Below are 27,014 nucleotides of genomic sequence, written 5' to 3' on the forward strand. Positions count from 1 at the left end.
ACATGGCCGGGATTCCCGGCCAAAGCTCTCACCGCAGTTTTCCAGACGGGAAAATCTCTGGTGTGTACAGGGGGAAAGTTACCGAGCAGGTTCTCGGTTTTCCCCTTGGGACTCCTGGTGGGCTTTTTACTGCCGGGAATCCCGGTCGTGTGTACAGGGCTTAACAGTATGTGTTCCAACATTATGAATCAGTCACTCTTTCTAATATGACATATACAGGGTTCCCAGTGTCTTGGGGGGACATGGACCTGAATCCAAAGTAACACTACCTCAGGGGTCCCCAGGCATACAGCTCATAAAGAGCACCATTCCCCCAAATGGCCCATAATAGCAAGGCAAGAGGCTAGCATTCAGTGTCCTCCAAAAGCCTCTGTCCCGGGTGAATCTGTCACACTTTACAACCCCTTTAAAGCGGGGGTTCACCCTAAAAAAAAAAATGTCTTTGTCTACCATGCCATCCAGCATACTAGCGTCGGCTACAGTATGCCTTTATTTTTATTTTTTTTCGCTGTACTCACAGTTTAATCCATTCGTTTAGTTTCAGACTCCCGCGGGGAGTAGGCGTTACTATGAAGAGGGGAACATGATTGACGGCCGGCTATGGCGCGTCACGCTTCCCGAAAATAGCTGAAATAGGACTTGGCTCTTCACGGCGCCTGCGCAGTCAGCTCCTAGTCTGTGCGCAGGAGCCGTATAGCGCCGTGAAGAGCCGAGTCCTACTCCGGCTATTTTCGGGAAGCGTGACGCGCCATAGCCGGCCGTCAATCATGTTCCCCTCTTCATAGAAACGCCTACTCCCCGCGGGAGTCTGAAACTAAACTAATGGATTAAACTGTGAGTACAGCGCAAAAAATAAAAAATAAAGGCATACTGTAGCTGACGCTAGTATGCTGGATGGCATGGTAGAAAGTTGTTTTTTTAGGGTGAACCTCCACTTTAAGTAATAAGATAAGAGTTTCCAGCTTCGTACCAACCGTCCGAAGCTGCAAATTTGTTACAGAACAATGACGCAGAAGGTATTGAAGCCAAAAGATCAATATAACAGCCAGGGAACTAGCATTTTCAGAAGGTTAGCAATCACTAACCCCCTATTTTCCTTAGAACAGGTTTATAATAAAAATAAAACCATTATAAAAATGAAACAATATGGGGTGGAGGATGCTGGAAAGAGTACTACTCATGTGCTCCTATAGGGTAAAGTCCCATCTAAACGTAAACCACTACAAAGCATAAATACAGAAAAGAAAAGTGGTGTTAATAAAATCTTTATATTCCCATCCAGAGGATGCCGGTTTAGAACTCGCCGTTAGATGTTTCCGCCTGCACATCTGTGCCTTAATGAAAGCGGAAATATTTTTCCTCCGTGGTATCGGTGTTTATTGAAAGCTCTCGGTGTGATGTCTGCCACACCAGACAAGAAAGGGAGACGAAGAATAAAAACGTATCACAGATCAGCCGCGGCGCCTCGCAAAAAATGCCGTGCGCATCTGTTCGTGACTGGGCGCTGCAGCTGCGATTAAGCGCATGAAAGCAGCCACAAGCTTTAGAAAAACCCGAGCAGAATGGTGTCATTGTATTACAAACGCCATTCGCAGAAAACGACTGTCACACCATTATAGAGAGATGCTCGGATCCCGCTATTGTTATTCTTCATCATTAACTGCAGCCGTTCTAGTTTTCTGCTGGAAAACTGATGACAAAGGGGGGGAAAAAAAAATATGAAAGAATGTAAGAAATATTTTTTTACTCCTAATGGTCCTTTATACATGAGGCCTTTTCCTTCCGTTGGATTATTATGACAAGGCTTTGTAGGTGTTCATTAGATGAGAAGTAGAAAGGGATGTGTTAGTGATTGTTACTGTATACTGAAAATAAGTTAATTGGTTAAAGGAAAACTTCCGCCAGACAGCTAAGTACTGATACTGAAATACGACTGTGGTTTTCTGATTTTAAAACGGGCCCAAACTAAAAAAGTAAAAGATCTGGTTTCTTATAGGTAACATCTAGAAATGTTAACTGTAACCTAATCAATGCCACCTGAAGAAATATAAGTGTTCCTTCTTTGCCTTGAGCCTCATAGTTATATATCTGCAGTGTGAGATCATCTAAGGCAACGATCTCCAAATGGTGTCCTTTATCCGGCCCTTGGGGTACTATTCCATCAAGTGACACCAACAATGGGGTATAATTCCTGTTGCTGACACCCACAGTGGGGCATTCTTCCTCCCATTGACACTATTGAAAGGGCACAGTTCCTCCCACTGGCACCAGCGATGGGGCCACATTCCTTCCATTGATACCAAGAATGGGCCAATATTCCTCCCACTTATACCAATAATAGGACAGAATTCCTTCCATTGACAACAACAGTGGGGAAGAATGCCTTCCGTTGACACCAATGACGGGGCAGAATTCCTACCATTGACACCAACGATGGGGCAGAACTCTTGCCATTGACACCAATGATGGGCCAGAATTTCTTCCATTGACACCACTGATGGAACAGAATTCCTTCCATTGACACCAACAATAAGGCAGAATTCCTTCCACTAACACTAACGATGAAGCAAAATTCCTTCCACTGACACCAACAATAAGGCAGAATTCCTTCCACTAAGGCCTCGTACACACGATAGGATAGCCCGAGGACAACAATCTGAAGGACCGTTTTCTTCAGTCCAAACCAATCGTGTGTAGGCCCCATAGGTTGTTTAACCTTAGGTTAAAAGAATTAGAACTTGCTTTAAAATGTAACCTATCGTTAGTATGCAAAAGCATCGGTTAAAAACCCGCACATGGTCAGAATCAAGTCGACGCATGCTTGGAAGCATTGAACTTCGTTTTTTTAAGCACGTCGTTGTGTTTTACGTCACCGCGTTCTGACACGATCGTTTTTTTAACTGATGGTGTGTACTAACGACGGACCATCAGTCAGCTTTATAGGTTAACCTAAGACAACGGTTCTTCAGACTGTTGTCCTCTGGCTATCCTATCGTGTGTACGAGGCCTTACACTAACGATGAGGCAGAATTCCTTCCACTGACACCAACAATGGGGCAGAATTCCTCCCACTGTTACCAACAATAGGGCAAAATTCCTTTCATGGACACCAACAATGGAGCACTATTGATCTTTTATTGAAAAGAATCAAGCAACCAATTTTATACAAAAGTAAAAAACAAAACTATAGTACAAAACTTCAAACATAAATCCAAGGAGTACACATCCAGGTTCAGAATATATACAATATATACACTATACACCACTACCAAAACATTACTACAAAACTATTTACACAAAGCAGCAGAGAGGGCCTAAGAGGCACAACCCGTCACCTATGTACGCAGCCATTTATCAAAAATGTATCAAAAAATAATAATCTAGGGTGATAAGAGACAGACAGCCACACCCGGGAAAGAGACTCCTGGCAGTCAGGGAGGCTTGAAACCCCTCCACGCCTTCAGCCAAGCCCCCTGACCCCGCTTGTCTCTCTCAAGCCCCCGAATCTTCCCCACCTCATGCACAATGTCATACACCACCACCTCAACAGGAAGGATTTTTTGCCGAATGCTGACCTGACACCGTGCGTTCCAGGTGAAATAACGGACCACTAGGCTAACTAAAAAAAGTGTATCCAAACAAAAACCTCCACCGGTACTGAATGCTCCGTACACCCACTCGGCATAACCCAGCCTGGAGAGGAAAGGAACACCGAGCGCCCGCCCCACCTGTTTGTACACTTCTATGTTAAAAGGGCAACGAAGCAGAAAATGGTCCATAGTCTCCTCCTCACCTGCACACTCCTCCCGAGGACAGCTACGATCCACCCCACTGCGGAATTTCAAATTGCCCCGAACATAGAGCCTCCCATGGAAGCACAACCAGGCCAGATCCCTAAATTTAGGAGGTATTCTATCCAAATTAATCAGTCTCAACCCCGCCCTCAAAACTGGGCCTGGGCAATCCCTTAAGGCCAGTGGGTCATGAAAGACTTCGCTCAAGACTCGACTCATAAGGTCTTTCCTCGGAACCGATCTGAGATCTTCAGCCGACAATCGCCACTGCCGCAGTAACTTCAGGCACGGAGCTACATAGGCTGGTAGCTGACCACGATGACCCCTGCGATTCTTCACTTGGCCACCTTCTTCCCAAAGTCGCAGAAAAGGACTAAACCAAGATCTAAATATGCCTGCCCATCCAGGAGGTTCCACTGCAAGCATACTACCAATGTTAAACTTGAGAAATAGCAGTGAAAAGAACTGGGTTGACCATACCTAAGCCACCCTCCCTCCTGGATAGGTAGGTGACATTCCTCTTGATGGGGTTCAGTCTGTTCCCCCACAGCATCTGGAAGAACACACTACTGACCCTAGCATAGAGAGACACTGGCAAGATGCAGACAAAGCTGACATACAAGAAGATCGGAATCAGGTAGGTCTTGATCAGATCAACCCTTTCCCTCATAGATAACTTCCATCTCTTCCAGTTGACCACCTTAGCATTGGCAATTTCCAGTCTGCCTTCACAGTTTTTGAGGCCATAATCGCCGGGTCCAAATTCAATGCCTAGTATCTTAATTCTTTCCCGGGGCACTGGAAAGGTGTCCGGGAGATCAAACCCCTCACCTTCCTTTCCCATCCAGAAAACTTCGCTCTTTTCCTGATTGATCTTGGAGCCTAAAAAAAAGGAAATAAATGTAGCGCCAACACTATAAAGAAAAAAAGAAACCACTGAATGGTTATGAGGATGTGACCTCTATAGTGAGAATAGTATTAAGAAAACAAAATCTTATAGATTAATCTTAATAAATACCAGAGCTAGATTTAACTCTGAGTGCTAAAATATACTTATGTGGCATATAAAAGCATACAAAAGAAAATTCTTATGTAATAAATGATTGTAAGTGTAAATAAACACAAAAAACACAAATAAACGTTCTGAAAAATCAGAAGGGGGGGGGAGGGGGAAGGGAAAAAATTGAAGCACTTCCAAAGCTTCCCCAGAAAACTGATAGTCACTTCAGTTCAAAAAGAACGCCTCTTCTATAACAATGGAGAATCCTTTCCCTCAGAAAATGCACATCTTCAATTCCTTGGCATATAAAAGTTAAGGTACCCTTACCAGCTTTCGTTGACCCACAGCTCACCGTATGGTGGGTAGGTCCTCAAGGCTTATATATGCTGGCCGTCCTTCAGTTGCACCAATGGGTGGATGGATATCCCAATTCCGATGTTCCGGATGGATCCCAGGAGGAAAGTAGGTAACACCAGCCAAAGGAACGTCACATAAGATGATAAGGAGGAGGAACTCCCGATTTCATAGGTGATATGAGAAAAGAGGGAAAAAAACACCTCCTCATAGTGTAGAAATTTATTTAAAATTCTTGATCAAAGAATGTTTATAACAAAAGCAAGGAGATAGTCCAAATCTCATAAAAATGAAGTACACAGCAAGAAAATCGTCCACAGTTTAAAAAAGTAAAATTGTAAAAAGACCCAAACGATAAAGACACTCGTTCACCACGGCACATCAAAAGGAAAAATCCACAGCAGGCAGATAACATGAACTGGCACAGTATTGGTAATATGGATCAGACTTTTAACCGACCGGTTTCGTCTCCACAGACATCAACAGGGTTATAGAGCTGACCCACACATCCACCTGCGCCTATATATAGCCATATGATTAGCTTACCTGTGATCTACACCTGACACTCTGTTCCCCTCGGGCGTGCGTTTCACTCACTGCTATTTCCTCTTCCTGCGTTCCAAACACCGGAAGTGGAACAAGAACGCGGCCGAGGATACCAATCACAGTGCTGCGATGTATGACGTCATCTCCTCCCGTCCCACATAGCAACCTCTGTCCAATGTGAGGATGCGGGACAAGGGAATTGTTCCGCCCCCACCTGACAGCGAATCAGGGTCACAGACTAAACATCCATGAAACAACTCGCTGAGGGGGCTGGCGGTGATGCGCGCGTAGTCAATTGGCCACGACGGTATGCGTGTCAGCTGACGTCGGGCGTGATGACGTATGCGTTCCATCTAACGCATCCCAGGGGAATCATTGATGAATGAGAGGCATGAGCTACAACTATAGACCTCTATAGTGAAAACGATTCTTAAGCAATAAATATAATGCATAAGGTCCCCGGGATAGTGTATACAGATTGATCACAGGTAATATGCATCCCCAATAAATTGGTTAATACAAACAATCATATTTGTATTAGATGTATGGTAATTTTTCATAAACATCCACTATATATAAAAAATATAATAAATAAACACAAAGAGGGAGATAATAATGTATACTAATAAATAACCAGGATGGAGATTCATGATTGATTTATGAATGAGTTCACGTCCCACTCCACGTTAAGGCCGTGGGGCGTATAACTCTTTAGCTGGTATATCCAGTATACCTCTAACTTAGATACACCACGCGTACCTGGTTCACCTCTCCAATGAGGTACAAAGTGGTCTATAATTTGGAACAAAGTTCCCTCGACCTTCTTATTGTGGTGTTCCAAGTAATGTCTTGGCACAGTGTGTTTAGGGTACCCCGCCAGACGGGGTACCCTAAACACACTGTGCCAAGACATTACTTGGAACACCACAATAAGAAGGTCGAGGGAACTTTGTTCCAAATTATAGACCACTTTGTACCTCATTGGAGAGGTGAACCAGGTACGCGTGGTGTATCTAAGTTAGAGGTATACTGGATATACCAGCTAAAGAGTTATACGCCCCACGGCCTTAACGTGGAGTGGGACGTGAACTCATTCATAAATCAATCATGAATCTCCATCCTGGTTATTTATTAGTATACATTATTATCTCCCTCTTTGTGTTTATTTATTATATTTTTTATATATAGTGGATGTTTATGAAAAATTACCATACATCTAATACAAATATGATTGTTTGTATTAACCAATTTATTGGGGATGCATATTACCTGTGATCAATCTGTATACACTATCCCGGGGACCTTATGCATTATATTTATTGCTTAAGAATCGTTTTCACTATAGAGGTCTATAGTTGTAGCTCATGCCTCTCATTCATCAATGATTCCCCTGGGATGCGTTAGATGGAACGCATACGTCATCACGCCCGACGTCAGCTGACACGCATACCGTCGTGGCCAATTGACTACGCGCGCATCACCGCCAGCCCCCTCAGCGAGTTGTTTCATGGATGTTTAGTCTGTGACCCTGATTCGCTGTCAGGTGGGGGCGGAACAATTCCCTTGTCCCGCATCCTCACATTGGACAGAGGTTGCTATGTGGGACGGGAGGAGATGACGTCATACATCGCAGCACTGTGATTGGTATCCTCGGCCGCGTTCTTGTTCCACTTCCGGTGTTTGGAACGCAGGAAGAGGAAATAGCAGTGAGTGAAACGCACGCCCGAGGGGAACAGAGTGTCAGGTGTAGATCACAGGTAAGCTAATCATATGGCTATATATAGGCGCAGGTGGATGTGTGGGTCAGCTCTATAACCCTGTTGATGTCTGTGGAGACGAAACCGGTCGGTTAAAAGTCTGATCCATATTACCAATACTGTGCCAGTTCATGTTATCTGCCTGCTGTGGATTTTTCCTTTTGATGTGCCGTGGTGAACGAGTGTCTTTATCGTTTGGGTCTTTTTACAATTTTACTTTTTTAAACTGTGGACGATTTTCTTGCTGTGTACTTCATTTTTATGAGATTTGGACTATCTCCTTGCTTTTGTTATAAACATTCTTTGATCAAGAATTTTAAATAAATTTCTACACTATGAGGAGGTGTTTTTTTCCCTCTTTTCTCATATCACCTATGAAATCGGGAGTTCCTCCTCCTTATCATCTTATGTGACGTTCCTTTGGCTGGTGTTACCTACTTTCCTCCTGGGATCCATCCGGAACATCGGAATTGGGATATCCATCCACCCATTGGTGCAACTGAAGGACGGCCAGCATATATAAGCCTTGAGGACCTACCCACCATACGGTGAGCTGTGGGTCAACGAAAGCTGGTAAGGGTACCTTAACTTTTATATGCCAAGGAATTGAAGATGTGCATTTTCTGAGGGAAAGGATTCTCCATTGTTATAGAAGAGGCGTTCTTTTTGAACTGAAGTGACTATCAGTTTTCTGGGGAAGCTTTGGAAGTGCTTCAATTTTTTCCCTTCCCCCTCCCCCCCCCCTTCTGATTTTTCAGAACGTTTATTTGTGTTTTTTGTGTTTATTTACACTTACAATCATTTATTACATAAGAATTTTCTTTTGTATGCTTTTATATGCCACATAAGTATATTTTAGCACTCAGAGTTAAATCTAGCTCTGGTATTTATTAAGATTAATCTATAAGATTTTGTTTTCTTAATACTATTCTCACTATAGAGGTCACATCCTCATAACCATTCAGTGGTTTCTTTTTTTCTTTATAGTGTTGGCGCTACATTTATTTCCTTTTTTTCTGTTTACACTTATCCACTGGTATGTTGGCTGCCTATTCACACTATATATACACTTAGATTTGTTTAGCGCAATATAATTTTATATATGATCTTGGAGCCTGATGCTTCAGAATACCGTGATGTCAGAGAGACCACCTCCTCTGCCTCATCCGTCCCAGTGACAATCACCGATACATCGTCCGCATAAGCAACAACCCTCAATGGTGGCTCACCTGGGAGACCCACTGGTACCCCACACAACATGCCGCTCTCTAGCCTCCTGATGAAGGGGTCGATTGCAAACACATAGAGCAGGGGACTCAGGGGACAACCCTGGCGCACCCCGGAGCCAACCTCAAAGGACTGTCCAACCCAACCATTAACAAGAGGGAAGCTTTCTGCCCCCTTATACAAGACTTTCAGCCAATCAACAAAACCACCCGGCAGACCGTACTTACTAAGGAGCAACCACAGGTACTCATGGTTAACACGATCAAAAGCCTTTGCCTGATCCAATGTCAGCAAGTACTTTCCCCAGCCTGCAGCCCTGCACCGCTCCAAGGCCTCCCGGACAGCTAACACCGCTGTGAAGGTGCTCCTACCCTGGACCGAACAGTGCTGATGGCGAGAAAGCAAAGACTCTGCTACTGACGACAGGCGCCAGAAAAATATCTTCGCCAGTATCTTTCTATCGACATTAAGAAGGCTGATGGGGCGCCAATTCTCAATCATCGAAGGATCTTTACCCTTTGACAGAAGAATCACAGCCGAGTGCCTCATGGAAGGGGATAGCACCCCCTCAGCAAGACAACTGTTAAAAACATCTACCAAATGTGGGGCCAGAATAGACTTAAAGGCTTTGTAGAACTCAGCCGTCAAGCCATCCGGTCCGGGTGACTTTTTGATGGCAAGCTGTTCAAATGCCCTCATCACCTCTTCAACTGTGATCTCCTCTGTCAAATTCATCAATGAAACATCTCCACCATTTAGACCTGGAGTAGAGTCCAAAAAGCTTTCCATCTTGTCACGGTCAAGCTCTTTCCTCCCAAGAAGGTCGGCATAAAAGGACCTCACGACCTCCAGAATCCCTGACCTGGACTTTGTCACGGAACCTGTACTGTCCTTAAGGCCAACGACCGCTTTAACAGCTACACCTTGTTTGCAGTTCTGGTAAGGGTCAGGCGAGTGGTACTTCCCATAGTCCCTCTCCAGAACCAAAGAGGCATGCCGGTCATATTGACACTTCCTGAGAAGGAGTTTCACTTCGGAGATTGCCCCAGGATCTCCTCCTCTCGAGACAAGAATATCCAGCTTCCTCCGCAAACGTTGGTAGGTCATGTATTTATTAAACTGTGTTCTATTGGCTAGGCCCCTGAAGAATCCAGCGATCCTCTTTTTGGTCAGCTCCCACCACTCAGCCTTGCTGCTACAAAAGTCCAGGAGGGTCACCTGTGCCTGAAAGAATTCCTCAAAGGATTGTCTAACATGTTCTTCCTTGAGTAGAGTCGAATTCAATCTCCAGATGCCCTTTCCCCTCTGAGGGGCGTCTGAAGCATTCAGGGCCACAGATAGCATACAGTGATCAGAGAACTCTACTGCCTGCACCACTGGGGGTGAGAAAGCAGAGGCCTCCTTCAAAAAAAACCTGTCTATCCTACTCTGACTATTACCACGATGAAAGGTGAACCCTGTGTCATCCGGGAGGTGCGCAATGTGCACATCCACAAGACCAGCATCCCTTACCATACTATTTAAAAAAACGCTATCATATCCCAGCCTGTCCTTGAAGTCCTTCCTGTCCTTGGGCCTAGTTATTGTATTAAAGTCACCTCCAAAGACCACTTGCCGGGATGTAAAAAGAAATGGCTTGATCCTTGTAAAAAGGCATTTCCTGTCCCACTTTGTGTGCGGCCCATAGATATTAATTAGGCGCAGGTCCTGCCCTCCCACAAGGACGTCTAAGACCATACATCTCCCAATCTCCACCTCAATAACCCGCCGGACAGTTACCATGCCGGTTTTAAACAACACCGCCACACCGCCGTAAGGCTCGGCCGCAAGAGACCAGTAAGATGGACCATACCTCCACTCTCTCTTGGCCATATGAATATCTGCCAAGGAGGTGAGCCTAGTCTCTTGCAAAAATAAAATTTCAGCATCTAATTGGCTGAACAAAAAGAAGGCCATAGAACGAGCTCTCACTGACTTAATGCTGGCGACATTTATTGTCGCCACTTTTAACGGAGGGGGAACCGCCATTTGGGTTATTGGGTGGATTGCTTCTTAGCTCCCCTCTGCTGCTCATCACCAGAAGCCTCCCTCTTTCTTGAGGCCGCCTCCAACTCCATCTCTGAATCAGAGCTCAGCTCTGAAGAAGCGCCAGATGACGAAATGTCCCACCTAGCGGACCTACGACGGGTGGAGACAGGCACCGGAGCTTCCCGTCCCCGTTCCGTCCTCACCGCCTGCTTCTTCCGCCGCCCAACCTTCCTTCTCTCCTCCAGGTACTTGAGGTCAGCCTCAGAGATGCCCTCATCCCTTGTTTTTTTCTTTGAAGCGACCTTTTTAGTACCCGCTACCACTCCTGGTGGGGGGGGTAAATCCGACTTAGGAGGGATAGACTGCCGGGGGGTAACTGACTCAGGGGGCACAGACTTGGAAGGTTCTGACACAAGAGGAGCGAAAACAGTAGGCTGGGGGGACACAGAGACAGATACAGAAGGAGTACTTACAGACACAGGAGGGGTGGTCACAGGAACTGGGGAGGAAACCGGGGAGGGATCCTGAGCAGGACCAGGGGGGTCGGTCACCGCAGCGGAGGATGGTACACCAGGGGCCTCCCCCTCCATCCCGTCCAGCCTTGACATCTCATCCACTACCTCCTTCTCCATATTGTGCCAGGCCTCAGGGCATCTGCTATAAGGGTGGCCAAGTCGCAGGCACAGGTTGCACCTGATCTTCTGGGTGCAGTCCTTGGCCATATGACCCTGACCCCGACACACTGAGCATATCAAGGCCGAACAGGAGGAGCTAAGGTGCCCCCTCTCTCCACAGCGGTGGCACAGCTTCGGCTGACCAGGGTAGAACACGGTCATCCTATCCCTCCCTATGAAAGCCGAGGAGGGCAGGTGACGGACAACATTTCCATCCCTGGCCAGCCTGACTGTTACCGACCATCCCCCAGTCCAGATGTTACGCTCATCTAATATTTTACTGGGTTTGGTCAAAACCTCCCCATAGTTCCTCAACCAGACCTCCAGATCCCTGGCAGGGACGCTCTCATTGGTGAGGATGATAGTGATCTTTTTTACTGTTGACTGCTGAGAAATCGCAACTGGGGCCAGACTTTCCCATTCGGGTCTTGACCTGCACCGGGCCTCATATCGCTCCCAGAACAGGTCAAGACCCTCTGGCTTGGTGAAACTGACTGTATACTCTCGCGTCCCTGACACATGAATAAAAGCATACAAATCATTTACCCCAAAGCCCATTTCTATAATTAAATCCACCACTGCACGCCTTGCAGGGGGGATTGCACCACCCTCCCATTTCAAGATGACAACATTACGTCTTGGGCCCCCAGCAGAAGCCAGAGACCCAAGACCATATCCCGGGGGGCTCCAGGTAGTAGCTCGTAGGGGAAAACCCTGCTTGGGGGCGGAGCTACCAGGGGCAGAGCGCACCACCTGAGCGAACGTAGGTTTATCCGGGCCAAGACCCCACACCGAAGTCACTTTATCTGCATGAACAGAGTTAGTATTGTCCATCCCACCTGAACTGGGACCATTGTCCATCCCACCTGAAATGGGACCATTGTCCATCCCACCTGAACTGGGACCATTGTCCATCCCACCTGAAATGGGACCATTGTCCATCCCACCTGAACTGGGATGATTTTTATCAGTCACACACACATTCCCATCAGGAACAGTCACTGTTGCTGCTGCAGTACCAGCTGTGTCCTGATGCTGCGCTGTGGAGTCCTGAGCAGCAGTGGGGCAATCAGCTCTGGTCTCAGCAGCAGTGGGGTTAATGGGTTCTGCTGGGACTTGCAGTTCCTTCACAGAAATGTCATTTTTTAAACGTGTCTCTTGCTGCATTGCAGCCTCAGCAGGCACATTATTACTGCATACAGCCTGATTATTGGGCACATTATCAGGCATGGTGCTAGATGGTACAAACACAGTCTTATTCACAACATGGGGCTTAGCTGGCTTCACTTTATCAGGTACACCATCTGCAATATCTTCATCATTGAAAACCATCTGATCCCCCCGCACAGGAGACTCCATTACCTGGATCACCCTCAACATGCCTCCTGAGTCCTGGGAAGGCATTGGGGTGCTTACCTCTCCCTGGGGGGGCAGGGGGTCAGAACTGGGGGTCTCCTCCTCCTCCACCTCCATCTTTGTCACCTTTGCAAACCTCTTGTCGTTGCAGAACTTTTCCTTGAAAGGACCATCCCTTCCTTCCATTATGGCCACGATGGTCTCCTGGTGGTCCACACGGACCTTGGCCAATTGGATCTCTGGATCCATGGATCCGCGTTTCTGGCTATGCAAGCCTTCACGTTGCCTTCGCAGGCGCTTCAGCTCCGCACGTAGCTTGTACAGCTTGTCCCTCTCCCGGTTTAGGACTTTTATCCCGGCCACCACTCGCTCCCGAATGGCCTCCGATCCTTCATCCACACCAGGGGCAGAGAGATCACCAGCTGAGGCTTGTAGAGGGGCAGACATGTCAGCAGATGGCCCAGGAGATGGCTGAGAGCCTCCAGCAGGGGAGGCCCCGCTGCCCTCCATGGCTTCCCCAGAGAGGGGCCAGGAGAGCTGGGATAGATTTCCAGGCAACTCCCTTCTCACACAGCAGCTTCTCACACACCTTCCTCCTCACACACCTGTGCTCCAATGGTGGGTGGGGCACTATTCCTCCCACTGACACAAATGAAAGGGCACAATTTCTCCCACTGACACAAATGAAAGGGCACATTTTATCCCACTGGCACCCAAATTGCGGCATTATTCTTCCCAAGCTGTACTTGAGGATCTAAAATGCAAGGATCTCACTGTTTCTGTTTTATTCACTATGAGGGTCTGTGCTTCCCACACCTCTCATGCTGCTTCTTGATTAATTTTGCACTAGTCATCACGTTACCAGTTACATAAGGAATCAAAGCCCTGCTTCTCCACCAATATTTTCCCTTCCTCCAAAAGACACATTACTGTGATGCTCACTGTTCTCCTTGCTGGAGAGGAAACTGTACCTGAGAACCTGCAATGCAAGGATCTTCCTGTTTCTGTTTCATTCATCCTGAGGATCCGTGCTTTCTCTACCTCTCATGCTGCCTATTGATCATTATTCCATCGGACATCAGATCACCAGTCATCATGGGGGGGGGGGGGGGGGTGGTAGCTCTAATATGAGAAAGCAAAGCCCCACTTTTACTGAGATGGCTGCCCCCACACAATGACACTGCAGCTGCAGAGAGACCACAGGCAATACTGGTGATTTGGTCTTCCCCCATTTGCCAGCTTCCAGAGTAAAGCTTATTTTTAAAAGGGATACTGTAACCAGAATAATCAAGGAGAAATTATCTGACCAGCATGGGTAAAGTAGGTAAATGACACTCTTTTCGAACAGCCCTCATCTTAATTTCTACTGAAGTAAAGAAATTACTTGAAAGTACCAATCCACGTGACTCCCTATACCAGTGTTTCTCAACTCCAGTCCTTAAGGCACATCAACAGGTCATGTTTTCAGGTTTTCCATTATTTTGCACAGGTGATTTGATCAGTTTCACTGCTTGAGGCTGGGTTCACACTACTACACTACTTTCATCCTACTTTGCTCTGTGTTCAATGTTTCCCTATGAGAGCGTCTTGTAGCGTCCTACACAAGTCGGTCCGACTTTGAAAATGCTCCCTGTACTACTTTTGGTCCTACATTGATCCTACTTCAGGCCCATTGAATATCATTGAAGTCGGACCAAAGTAGTATCCTGTTCATGAAAGTAGGATGGATGTAGGACCAATGTAGGATAAATGTAGGACCAATGTAGCAGAGCAAAGTAGGATGAAAGTAGTGTAGTAGTGTGAACCCAGCCTGAGGCTGGGTTCACACTTGTCCTACAACGGTCCTACATTGGGAGCTCATGTAGCATGACGTGTGAAAATCAATGTTTCCCTATGAGAGCTGTCTTAACTGGTCCGACACAAGTCGGTCCGACTTTGAAACTACTCCCTGTACTACTTTGGTCCTACTTTGATCCTACATCAGCCCATTGAATATCATTAAAGTAGGATCAAAGTAGGAGCCTTGTCCTAACCATCCGACTTTTGACATCCGACTTATGATTACAGCAGCAGTAAAAGGAATTTATCTCACTCTGGGATTGTTTTGATTGGTCAAAGAACAAGTCAGACTATCACAAAGTCGGATCAAAGTAGTATCCTGTTCATGAAAGTAGGATGGATGTAGGACCAATGTAGGATCAATGTAGGACCAATGTAGGATCAGTGTAGGACCAATGTAGCAGAGCAAAGTAGGATCAAAGTAGTGTAGTAGTGTGAACCCAGCCTTAGTAATTACCAGACCCGTTTCATCTGAGGGAAATCCTAAAAACATGACCTGTTGGGGCGCCTTGAGGACTGGAGTTGAGAAACACTGCCCTATACCAATGTTTCTCAACTTTTTTTTCAGCCGTAGCCCTCCTTTAAAGAATGCAAAATCTCAGAACACCCCAGTCTTTAAAATGCATAAGTGTTTCTTATCAATCGGAAACCCTGACTTCATATTAGAAGCCCCCCATTACATCAGAGGTTCCCCCTTCATAGCAGGGATCTTCCCCACATCAGAGGCCCCTAATCGTGTCAGAGGTCCCCCCATTATTTCAGAGTTCCTCTTTTATGTCTGAGGCATCCCATCACATCTGAGGACCCCTATACATGAGAGCTCCCCATCACAACAGAGACCCCCATCACCATATAGTCCCTCATCACAGAGCCCCAAAACGCACAGTTCCCCTATCATGGAGCCTCCCAGTCAGACAGCCCCTTCTTTACATCACAGCCTTACCTTTTGGCAGGAGGTGGAAGAAGTCTGGGGGAGGTGGACTTCTGTCTTCCCTTAATTGGTGGTGGGCCGTGGGTTGCCTTGGTGTGAGCTAGCAGACCCTCATCACAATGGAATCAAATGATGCCATACGCCCTGGCTCTAGAGCGTTATTTTTTGTTATGGTCTTGGTGGCCAGCTCACCTGCACCATGGCAACTCATGATGCTGATCCAGAGAAAACTGGGTGCCATGCTCACAGCACCCCGAGAAACCCAGATGGCACCTATGTTGATAAACACTTCCTTAGACCTGCAACATACTCCTTGATCTCCCTGGGTATCCCAGATTTCTTTAGACTCCGATTAGCATTTCCCCTAGTAGAGAGAGAGAGAGGTGGTCCAAGAAATGTAATAAACTTAGATTTTTCAAGACATGGAAGAGAGAATTGGAGGCACAAAAGAGAGCGTTAGTCACACGGTTCTCTCTTCTCTGTGCCCTGGTTATCTCAGCTTGATTGGTTTGTGTGGAGAAGCTCCTGGAAATAATTGCTTATTCACACTGTTCTGGTCCTATTGGCACCAAGGGCAATGAGGGGATTTAGCAATGAACCCTGGTTCTTATTAAACACATCCTTCTAACCATGTCATCCCCATGCTGATACCTCTTTGTAGCGTCTGATGCATTTTTTACTTGCTGCCTGAAACCTCTTTACAATGTGAAGTAATAATATATAGAAAAAAGGATTGCCTTAGCCTGATAGCTGCTGTTCTAACTTTGCCCATTGATCACAGTGGGTATTTCTAAAAGTGGGAGTTCACCCGAAAAAAATTTTTTAACATTAGATTGATGCTCATTTTGTCAAAGGGAATCGGGTAGTTTTTTTAAAAACGAAGCAGTACTTACCGTTTTAGAGAGCGATCTTCTCCGCCGCTTCCGGGTATGGTCTTCGGGACTGGGCGTTCCTATTTGATTGACAGTCTTCCGACAGGCTTCTGACGGTCGCATACATCGCGTCACAAGAAGCCGAACGTCGGGGCGGCTCTATACGGCGCCTGCGCACCGACGTTCGACTACTTTCGGAAAATCGTGACGCGATAGATGCGACCGTCGGAAGACTGTCAATCAAATAGGAACGCCCAGTCCCGCAGCCCATACCCGGAAGCGGCGGAGAAGATCGCTCTCTAAAACGGTAAGTACTGCTTCGTTTTTAAAAAAACTGCATTTATGGCCACTGATGAGGCTGCATTGATGAGCATTGGTGAGGCTGCATTGATGGGCAGTGATCAGGCTGCTATGATCGGCACTGGTGAGGCTGCATTGATGGGCACTGGTGACGCTGCATTGATGGGCACTGATCAGCCAGCTCAAGTGAGCCCTCAGCCCAGACTCAGTGTGCTATCACTGAGGCCCGCCCGACAGCAATGGAACAGGCTACAGCCCAGCCCAGCCAGGCACCAACCAGCAAGTTTACACCCCATGATGCCGGGCATGGGCTGGACTTACTTTAAAATGTGGGAGGGGTTATCAAATTTACCGGGCTGAAGCCCCTGGTCTTTTTCCCACCTAACAACACCCCTGCATGTAACAATTCCCATCACGCCACCAGATATGTGTCCATCAGCTAGGGTGCAGCTTACATGTTTCAAGGGCGATGCCCTCTTTCTCAGAGATAAAAAGTTTTTAGCTCTGAGGGAGAGGGCATCACCCTTAAAACGCGTAAGCCCTTGCTGATGGACACGTGTCTGAGGGTGTGATGGGAATTATTATATGCACTTGACTGTATTTCCTTTATGAGTATATTCTCACTTATCTTATTTATTAACCACTTGGGATCTGCACTATGAACGAAAGACGTCCACAGCGCGGCTCTCAAGTGCCGGGTGGACGTCCCTGGACGTCCCGTTGTAGTTGTTCCCCCGTGTGCGCCGCTGGGGGCGCGCAGCGGGGAAACAACGTGCTTGTTGCATCGCTCGGGAGCCGATGCGAGTGCCTGGGGGGCGCGATGTCCGCCAGACACCCGCGTTTGTCGGTGACACAGCAGGGACGTGGAGCTCTGTGTGTAAACACAGAGCTCCACGTGCTGTCAGGGAGAGAGGAGACCGATCTGTGTCCCTTTACATAGGGACACAGCATCGGTCACCTCCCCCAGTCAGTCCCCCTCCCCCCACACAGTTAGAACACACCCAGGGAATACATTTAACCCCTTCCTCACCCCCTAGTGTTAACCCCTTCACTGCCAGTCACATTTATACAGTAATTAGTGCATTTTTATAGCACTGATCGCTGTATAAATGAGAATGGTCCCAAAATTGTGTCAAAAGTGTTCGATACGTCCGGCGCAATATCGCAGGCCTGACAAAAAAATCGAAAATCTCCGCCATTACTAGTAAAAAAAAAAAATAATAATAATAAATCTAGCCCCTATTTTGTAGGCACTATAACTTTTGCGCAAACCAATCAATATACGCTTATTGCGATTTTTTTTTTAACAAAAATATGTAGAAGAATTTGTATCGGCCTAAACCGAGGGAATTTTTTTTTTTTTTTTTTTTAAATTGGGATATTATTATAACAAAAAGTAAAAAATATTGTGTTTTTTTTTTCTAAATTTTCAGTTTTTTTTATGTTTATAGCGCAAAAAATAAAAATCGCAGAGGTGATCAAATACCACCAAAAGAAAGCTCTATTTGTGGGAAAAAATGATAAAAATATAATTTGGGTACAGTGTTGTATGACTGCGCAATTGTCATTCAAAATGCATCAGCGCTGAAAGCTGAAAATTGGTCTGGGCACGAAGGGGGTTTAAGTGCCCAGTAATGAAGTGGTTAAAGAATCCTGTGTCAATGCACTAGGCTGGTGCGCCTCCTTCTTATGCTTGTTTTCTAGTACTGGTTTTCAGCAAAAAGAAGAGGGAAGCAAAGCCGGTTTTCCAATTTTAGTTGGCCTGGTTATCAAGGACAGCTGACTACGGGAATTGCCTAGCTCCTGGATGAGGCATGAGACATTTATGGCAGACCAAGCTGTCCAGGTGACTTATTTGTGGCAGGCACCTTGGGCCAGATTCACGTAGGTGAGCGGCGGCGTAACGTACGTACGTTACACCGCCGCAAGTTTTCATCGCAAGTGCCTGATTCACAGAGCACTTGCAATGAAAACCTATGCCGGCGGCCTCCGGCGCAAGGCGGGCCAATTCAAATGGGCGTGTGCCATTTAAATTAGCCGCGCTCCCGCGCCGAACCTACTGCGCATGCTCAGTTTCGCAATTCCCATTGTGCTTTGCGCGCCGTGACTTCATTTTTTCGAACGGCGACGCGTGTAGCGTAATTCCGTATTCCCGGATGGCTTACGCAAACGACGTTCATTTTTAAATTTCGACGCGGGAACGACGGCCAAACTTTATACAGCAATACGATTGCTGTGTAAAGTTAAGGCACCAAAAACGACGACTAACTTTGCGACGGGAAACTAGACTAGAAGCGACGTAGCGAACGCGAAAATCCATCGTGAATCGCCGTAACTCCTAATTTGCATACCCGACGCTGGTTTACGACGCAAACTCCCCCCAGCGGCGGCCGCGGTACTGCATCCTAAGATCCGACAGTGTAAAACAATTACACCTGTCGGATCTTAGGGATATCTATGCGTAACTGATTCTATGAATCAGTCGCATAGATACTCTGAGAGATACGACGGAGTATCAGGAGATACTCCATCGTATCTCCTTTGTGAATCTGGCACCTTGGTACTATGAGCTGCATAGCAGGCATGGATTCAGATTGCCAGGGTGCAGACTATTGTACTGGACGGTCTTCAAGCAGACAGGTTGACGGCCAAACCAATTTCAGAATCTCCATCACCATTTACAAGCCAAGAACCTCCTCACATGTAAGGGCTTCGCTCTGGAGACAGATTATCTATAGGCTCATTATGACAATCAAATATTACTTGTAGCAGAAGCACCTTTTTTTCCGAATGTTCAATTTTCAGGTAAATTCTGAAGGGAAAATGCCCTTTGATTGGAATTTCTCAGCTTATAAAGGCGTAAAAGACCCTTATTCATAAAGGGTCACACGCTCATTTCATGTAATAAAAACCCAGACTATGTAAATGTGCCTTACCTTGTCAGACAATACGAGTAGCGGCGCCTCAGTGCGAAACGTTCCGGCGCTATTGATACATCCCCAATATGAAAATGGATGTTCGCGGTTTTCTAATCTACAGTTAGCAGCCCCCGCTGCCAGCTTATCCATGTGACAGGTAAAATTGTCTGCGGAGCTGCAAAGTGGGGCTGTCATTTGGACGGGCTGGACAGTAATGTGAACCGACGATGGAGGTTATTTAAAAATGGACTGTTCAGTCACAGCTGAAAGCTTCTCTTAACTAAAGAGCATTTCTTAATAAGCTGCGGAGATCTCTTCTAGGCTGCACCCGCAACTCTTACAGACCCTAATTTGGCTTTCAAAGTCATTTACTGCTCACAAATATACTGACTTTTTTTTTTTGTTTTTCATTATAATTGGAATTCTGTAAATACTTGCAGACAAACATATCTCTTTATAGTTCTACCTGCTACAGTCTAGAGTCTTTCCACGGTTAAAGTGGAGGTTCCATAAAAAAAAAAACAATTTTGCTTTAAACTGTAGCTTACGACTAAAAAAAAAAAAAATAATTTTTTTTTTTTTTTACTCATCTGGAAATGCCTGTTGCTATGCGGTCCCAAGAAATCTGCCTTTGAAATCACCTAGGATCCTGACATCATCTCCCTCTAATGCTCCTGGGAAATGTGTGTCATCATTTCCCAGGATGCAGTGCGCTGTCCAATTATCACTCCCCATCCAAGACTTCCAGGAAGTAAGTGCCAGATTCACAGCCAGGCGGCGCAGCGTAACGTAACCGATTTAGGTTACACCGCCGCAAATTTTCTTGGCTAAGTGCCCGATCCACAAAGCACTTACCTGGAAATTTGCGGCGGTGTATCCTAAATCCGTCCGGCGCAAGGCGGGCCAATTCAAATGGGGCGAGTCCCATTTAAATTAGGTGTGCTCCCGTGCCGGACGTACTGCGCATGCTCCCGTCGCAAATTTCCCGACGAGCTTTGCGCGAAGTTACGACGCGCCGACGTTTTGTGAATCGCGATGGGTAAAAAAGACTTGCGTCGGGAAAAATAAAACATTTAAAAAAAAATTGAAAGCGACGCGCGAAAGACGGGTATACTTTTACATGGTGTAGTAATTTTACACTTTGTAAAAGGTGCCCTATCTTTGCAACGGGAAACTAACACTTGCGGCGACGTAACGGCGGGAAAAAATTTAGTGGATCGCCGTAACTGCTAATTTGCATACCCGACGCTGGTTTACGACGTGAAATCCCCCCAGCGGCGGCCGCGGTATTGCATCCTAAGATCCGACAGTGTAAAACTATTACACCTGTCGGATCTTAGGGCTAGCTATGCGTAACTGATTCTATGAATCAGTCGCATAGATAGAAACAGGGATACGAAGGGGTTGCAAAGGTAAAAAAAAAAAAAAATCCCTAAATAGCTTCCTTTCCCTTAGTGCAGTCCTCCTTCACTTACCTCATCCTTCCATTTTGCTTTTAAATGTCCTTATTTCTTCTGAGAAATCCTCACTTCCTGTTCTTCTGTCTGTGACAGTAATGCGAGCAGTGTTGCCATTCGTCCGTATTTTTACGGACAGTTCGTAAAAACTGGCACTTTTTCCCCCTGTTCGTAAATGTCCGTGGTTGTGGGAATGTGCCAGTAAAAATAGCCGAGATCGGTTCAGCTTGGAACTGCGCATGGAGATTGGAGGCAGGGGGTGATGGTGGCTGCAGTGGCACTGCAGAGGGGGATGGAGGTAGGGGGAGATTGGAGGCAGGGGGGGTTAGTGGCACCGCAGAGGGGGATGGTGGCACTACAGAATGTAGGGGATGGAGACAGGGGTTGTTGGTGGCACCGCAGAGAGGGATGAAGGCAGGGGGAGATTGGAGGCAGGGGGTGTTAGTGGCAGGGGGTGATTGGAGGCAGGGGGTGTTAGTGGCAGGGGGAGATTGGAGGCAGGGGGTGTTAGTGGCAGGGGGTGATTGGAGGCAGGGGGTGTTGGTGGCACCGCAGAGGGGGATGGTGGGACTGCAGAATGTGGGGGATGGAGACAGGGGTTGTTGGTGGCACCGCAGAGAGGGATGAAGGCAGGGCCATCTTTTCCATTGGGCACGCTGGGCAGTTGCCCGGGGGCCCCGCTTGCCTGGGGGGCCCCACCGGCTGCCCAGCAACCCCAGTAAAAAATTGTGGAGAGTGACGGGTTAGAACTGCCCATGCCCAGTTTGCGGAAATCACAGAGAAGATCCGGTCCTCCACAAGTGCGGGGGTTGCTGATGTAAGGGGGGAGTGAATGCAAAAATGTAAGGGGGAACTGATATAAAGGTTCCCCCTCCTCTATTAGTGACCCCCCTTACCTTAAAATATTTACTCTACGGAAGGTGGTCTCTGGTCACCAGAGTGCCCCCCACATCAGAGTTCCCCTTTACATCAGAGTCTGCAAGATTCACCCTTACAATGCAAGGGGAACTCAGTCTGCGGACCCTGATGTAAGTGGGAAAGAGAAAGCAGTGGACTCTGATATAAGGTGGTCTCTGGTCACGGAAGCCCCCCTCCGCATCAGAGTTCCCCCCTTAGATCATGATCGGCAGTGTTCCCCTTTGCATAAAAGTTCCCTTTCACTGTAAGGGAGAATCCTGCAGACTCTGATGTAAGAGGAAACTCTGTGCTGGCTGGGTTATAGTAACCTGACCTTCATGTCAATGAAGACATCTTTTTTGTTTTACTTTTGTTTAACTTAAACACATTGCTAATAGCACTAGCTATATGTTTATAGTTTAAATACTGACATTTGCATTGTTCGGCACTGAAAACTGTAATTTTAGGTACTTTTTTTGCAGTGGCAGTAAAAAATGTGGTTCTGCCAGTAAATTTTATGTTTTTTGTCAGTAAATTCTCGTGCGTGATTGTGTAGACAGGGCCCCACTGCGCTGTATTGCCCGCGGGCCTATAATGCTCTTAAGATGACACTGGATGAAGGCAGGGGGAGATTGGAGGCAGGGGGTGTTAGTGGCAGGGGGTGATTGGAGGCAGGGGGTGTTAGTGGCAGGGGGTGATTGGAGGCAGGGGGTGTTGGTGGCACCGCAGAGGGGGGTGGTGGCACTGCAGAATGTGGGGGATGGAGACAGGGGTTGTTGGTGGCACCGCAGAGAGGGATGGAGGCAGGGGGAGATTGGAGGCAGGGGGTGTTAGTGGCAGGGGGTGATTGAAGGCAGGGGGTGTTGGTGGCACCGCAGAGGGGGGTGGTGGCACTGCAGAATGTGGGGGATGGAGACAGGGGTTGTTGGTGGCCCCACAGAGAGGGATGGAGGCAGGGGATGATGGAGGCAGGGGCCTGGGGGAGATTGGAGGCAGGGGGAGATTGGAGGCAGGGGGAGATTGGAGACAGAGGGAGATTGGAGGCAGGGGGAGATTGGAGACAGAGGGAGATTGGAGGCAGGGGGAGATTGTGGCACCGCAGAGGGGGGTGAAGGCAGGGGGTGTTGGTGGCAGAGGGGGGTGGAGGCAGGGGGTGATGTGACTAAATAATTTGCCCTTATTATATCGAAAATAACAAAAATATGTTTTTTTTTACCTTAATATCTACCTTAAATCACATTGCTATTTACCTAGCGTACTTGTTTGCAGCCTAAATACTGACATTTGCACCTAAAAATGTAATTTAGTAACTTTTGTGAATTGCCAGTAAATTTTGGGTGTCGTGCCAGTAAATTTCAATCTGGTAGGTTGGCAACACTGAATGCAAGGTTTTCTCCCTGGTGTGGAGAAAGCCTCTTGAGGGGGGAGGGGGCGAGCAGGAGTGTCAGGACGCCCACTAACATACAGCTCCTTTCTCTATCTGCAAAGTAGAGAGTGTCCTGACTCTCCTGCTCCCCCCTCAAGAGGCTTTCTACACACCAGGGAGAAAGCCTCTCATTACTGTGTGGAGTTACAGACAGAAGAACAGGAAGTGAGGATTTCTCAGAAAAAATAAGGACATTTAAAAGCAAAATTGAGGGATGAGGTAAGTGAAGGAGGACTGCACCAAGGTAAAGGAAGCTATTTAGGGACATTTTTTTTTACCTTTACAACCCCTCTAAGCCTCGTACACACGCTTAGATTTTCAGACGACCAAACGTTCGTTTTCTGTGGCATGCTAGTCTCATGTTGAAAGTGAAGAGGTTACTCGCAATATGAAAATTTTCGTACGACAGAATACAAGGTCTGAAGTGATGTAATGTGTTGAATAGTTTTGGATGTATTCTTTCGTTTCTGAGCATGCGTAGTCTTGCTCTTATGTTTTTTTTTTGTACGAAAATCGTTCTAATAAAACGAAAATTGGACATTGAGTTCACATCTGACAAAAATGTTATAGTCTGCACATCCAGCTTTTTTATGACGAAAAACCGTAATCGGGAAAGAAAAATAGTCTGTCGAAAGCACCGTACTAACCATCCGAAAATCGTCAGCTCGTCGTACAAATTTTTTAATTCGATTTTCGTATGGTGTGTATGGGCCTTTAGTCCGTAGGGTTCAATATTGAGTTGGCCCACCCTTTACAGCTATAACAGCTTCAACTCTTCTGGGAAGGCCGTCCACAATGTTTAGGAGTGTCTATGGGAATGTTTGACCATTCTTCCAGAAGCGCATTTGTGAGGTCAGGCACTGATGTTGGACGAAAGGGCCTGGCTTGCAGTCTCCACTCTGAGGCCTCGTACACACGACAGAGTTTCTCGGCAGAATTCACCGAGAAACTCGGTCAAAACCCGGATTCTGCCGAGAAACTCTGTCGTCTGTACAGTTTTGGCTCGATGGAGCCGCCGAGGAACTCGACGAGAAAATAGAGAACATGTTCTCTATTTTCTCGTTGTCCTCGTTGTTCTATGGGAGAAGGCGGCCCGCCGAGCTCCTCGGCGGCTTCATCCCAAAACTCGACGAGGAACTCGACGTGCCAAGCACGTCGAGTTCCTCTGTCGTGTGTACGGGGCCTAATTCATTACAAAGATGTTCTATTGAGTTGAGGCAGCCCAGTCAAGTTCCTTCACCCCAAACTCGATCATCCATGTCTTTATTGACCTTGCTTTGTGTACCTGATGGGTTTTACTTCCTATTTTTTCCCCTGAAAAGTAAAAGCATAATGGGCCAATATGCCCATTATGTGCCACTTACCTGCAAACAAAGCCTGTGATGTCCCCGCTGGTGGTCGCATCCATCTTCGCCCCTCTTCCTTCTAGGGACGTGGACTCCAACTCTGTGACTGGCTGAAGTCGTGTGACATCACTCCCACGCATGTGCCCAAGAGCCGCCAGTCACGGCACGAGCCCCTTAGAAACAGCACGAGCCCTTTCTTCAGTGCGCATGCGCTGATGACGTCAGCACAAGCGTATATGGTAAATATCTCCTGAACCATGCAGGTTTAAGAGCTAAACATTATAGGCTTACCTGTAGGTAAAAGTAGTGTAATAGGGTTTACAACCACAAGATAAAATACCTTCTGTGTGCAGCAGCCCCCTAATACTTACCAGAGCCCCCTCTATATCCAGCAATGTTGTCTCAGCTACCCGAGACTCCCCTCTATATTGGCATGGTGCCATTGGCTCCTCCTGCTGTCAATCAAAGTCAGGCAGCCAATGAGGAGAGAAAGGGGGTGGGCCGGGCTGAGCTCCGTTTCTAAATGGACCCAGGGAGCTGTGGCTTGGCTCAGTTGCCCCCCCCCCCCCCCATAGCAAACTGCTTGCTGTGGGGGGCACTCAACAGGAGGGAGGGGCCAGGAGAGTTGAAGAGGGACTTGAGAAGAGGAGCCCGAGTTTCCGAATGGTCAGTCCGCCCCTGAAAACGATTACACAGAAAAGTTTTTTTTAACAAAAAAAATAAAATAAAAAGTCTTTACAATAAGTTTTATGTTTGTTTGTTTTTTGTTTTTTTTGCATTCTTTCAATGACCCATATGTGTTTTATGCTTGAAATGTGGCCATTTAAATGAAAATACTTACCTTTTTTTTCTCTTTTCTTTGTGTCTTTCCAGCTCCCAGCACAGCCCAATACGGCATTACAGGGCGAGCAGAAATCCTCTTCTCCTGTTGGTACCTCGTGTTGACGCTCTCTTCTTTCACGAGCATAATCTACCTGAAAAACATCATTATACAATAAACACACAGAATCATACAAAAGGCTTTAAAGATGTCTGTGAAGGTGCTTATATTGACCGGATGCGATCTGGTGCGGTCTCTTTGAAGCGGCGCTGGATGTAAAGCAGCCGCGAATACATGTGGGGGATGGCCGGCTTCTTTAGAAATGTTCATTTTTTGTAAATACTTTAATTCTTATTTTTTTTTTTTTGTTTTTTTTTTCTGATTAGCTGCATTCCCTTGTGACGCAGTACACATTGTCCCCCTTTTTTTAAGAAAAACAAAAATGAAAAAGTCTAACTGTAACAGCTCTGAAATTACTTTTAGAGGCAATTAGTTGTGACTTCACATTTGTAATTTACAACTTTTTGGAAAAAAAAAAAAAAAAAGTTTGACGGCGATAGGTGTGGGCTGCGGTTTACAAACATAAAAAAAGAAAAGAAAAGAAACCCCTAAAACTTAAACAGGACCAGAGAATCATTGCACAGGAAAATAATATTATTTAACGTTCTGAGGCTTGCAGTCTCTTGCCTTTTTTTTTTTTTTTGTGCGAAATAACATCTTGAACTCATGCATATGAAACAGTTTCCAGTAAAATATTGCCTTCAAAAGATTACAACCGTTTCATTTAGCTAGATCAACTGCAAGTTTAATATGTTGGTATCCGCGATCAGTATTATGAAAAAACATTTTTTTTTTCAAAAGAACAAAAAAAACAAAAACATTTTCCGTTTATACTTGTATGTTTCGCATGGGTGTGCCTTCATAAAGTTTTATTTGTTTCGTTTTTTTTTTTGTTTTTTTTTTTTTTATTATTATTATTATTATTCAGATGGTTTTTACTAGCTTAAGGGGGTACCGTCTATATATATAAAATTGTTGAAATGTACAGAGAATATTTTTAGGAGTTCATCTCAAGCAGCCACCCAAGTGTGAAAGACTTCTATGTGTGCTAATAAAAATGTCCATTCCTCTGCCAATGTTCAAATGCAGTGTTCTTTAAACCCATACAGAGTACACAAATTCCATGATTCTGACGCAAACGCAGCTTTTGTAGGCGGAAAAACAAAGATTAAAAGATGGCGCGATATCAGGGGGTCGTTTTGAGGTTGGGGTAGTACTGTGTGCCTCCTATCTGCATTGTCTATAGGACCTACTTGAAAAATGTGTATATCCAGGGCGCTCCAAGAATTTGAATCCTGACAGATAAAGTCTGTGTTGGAGAGGGTAGCAGATCTAAACACACTTTAGGCAGCACTCAGGGAGACAAGCAATCTCTAATGGGAACAGAAAAACAAACAAGGCGCCGCTAAGTA

General features: G+C 46.3%; 1 protein-coding gene across 5 annotated transcripts in view; it reads left to right on the forward strand.

Annotated features, from left to right (window-relative positions):
* The window catches only part of NEGR1 (neuronal growth regulator 1), a 641,177-nt gene extending 614,499 nt beyond the window's left edge, over window positions 1-26,678 (forward strand). For all 5 annotated transcript variants that reach the window (XM_040360701.1, XM_040360702.1, XM_040360705.1 and 2 more), the window contains one exon: window positions 25,596-26,678. In XM_040360701.1, coding sequence (XP_040216635.1) covers window positions 25,596-25,720 — 125 coding nt within the window. In that variant the 3' untranslated portion in view covers window positions 25,721-26,678. The remainder of the gene's footprint in view (window positions 1-25,595) is intronic.
* Window positions 26,679-27,014: the final 336 nt, after the last annotated feature.

The sequence above is a fragment of the Rana temporaria genome, chromosome 7, assembly GCF_905171775.1.
Source record: "Rana temporaria chromosome 7, aRanTem1.1, whole genome shotgun sequence".
Classification (NCBI taxonomy): domain Eukaryota; kingdom Metazoa; phylum Chordata; class Amphibia; order Anura; family Ranidae; genus Rana; species Rana temporaria.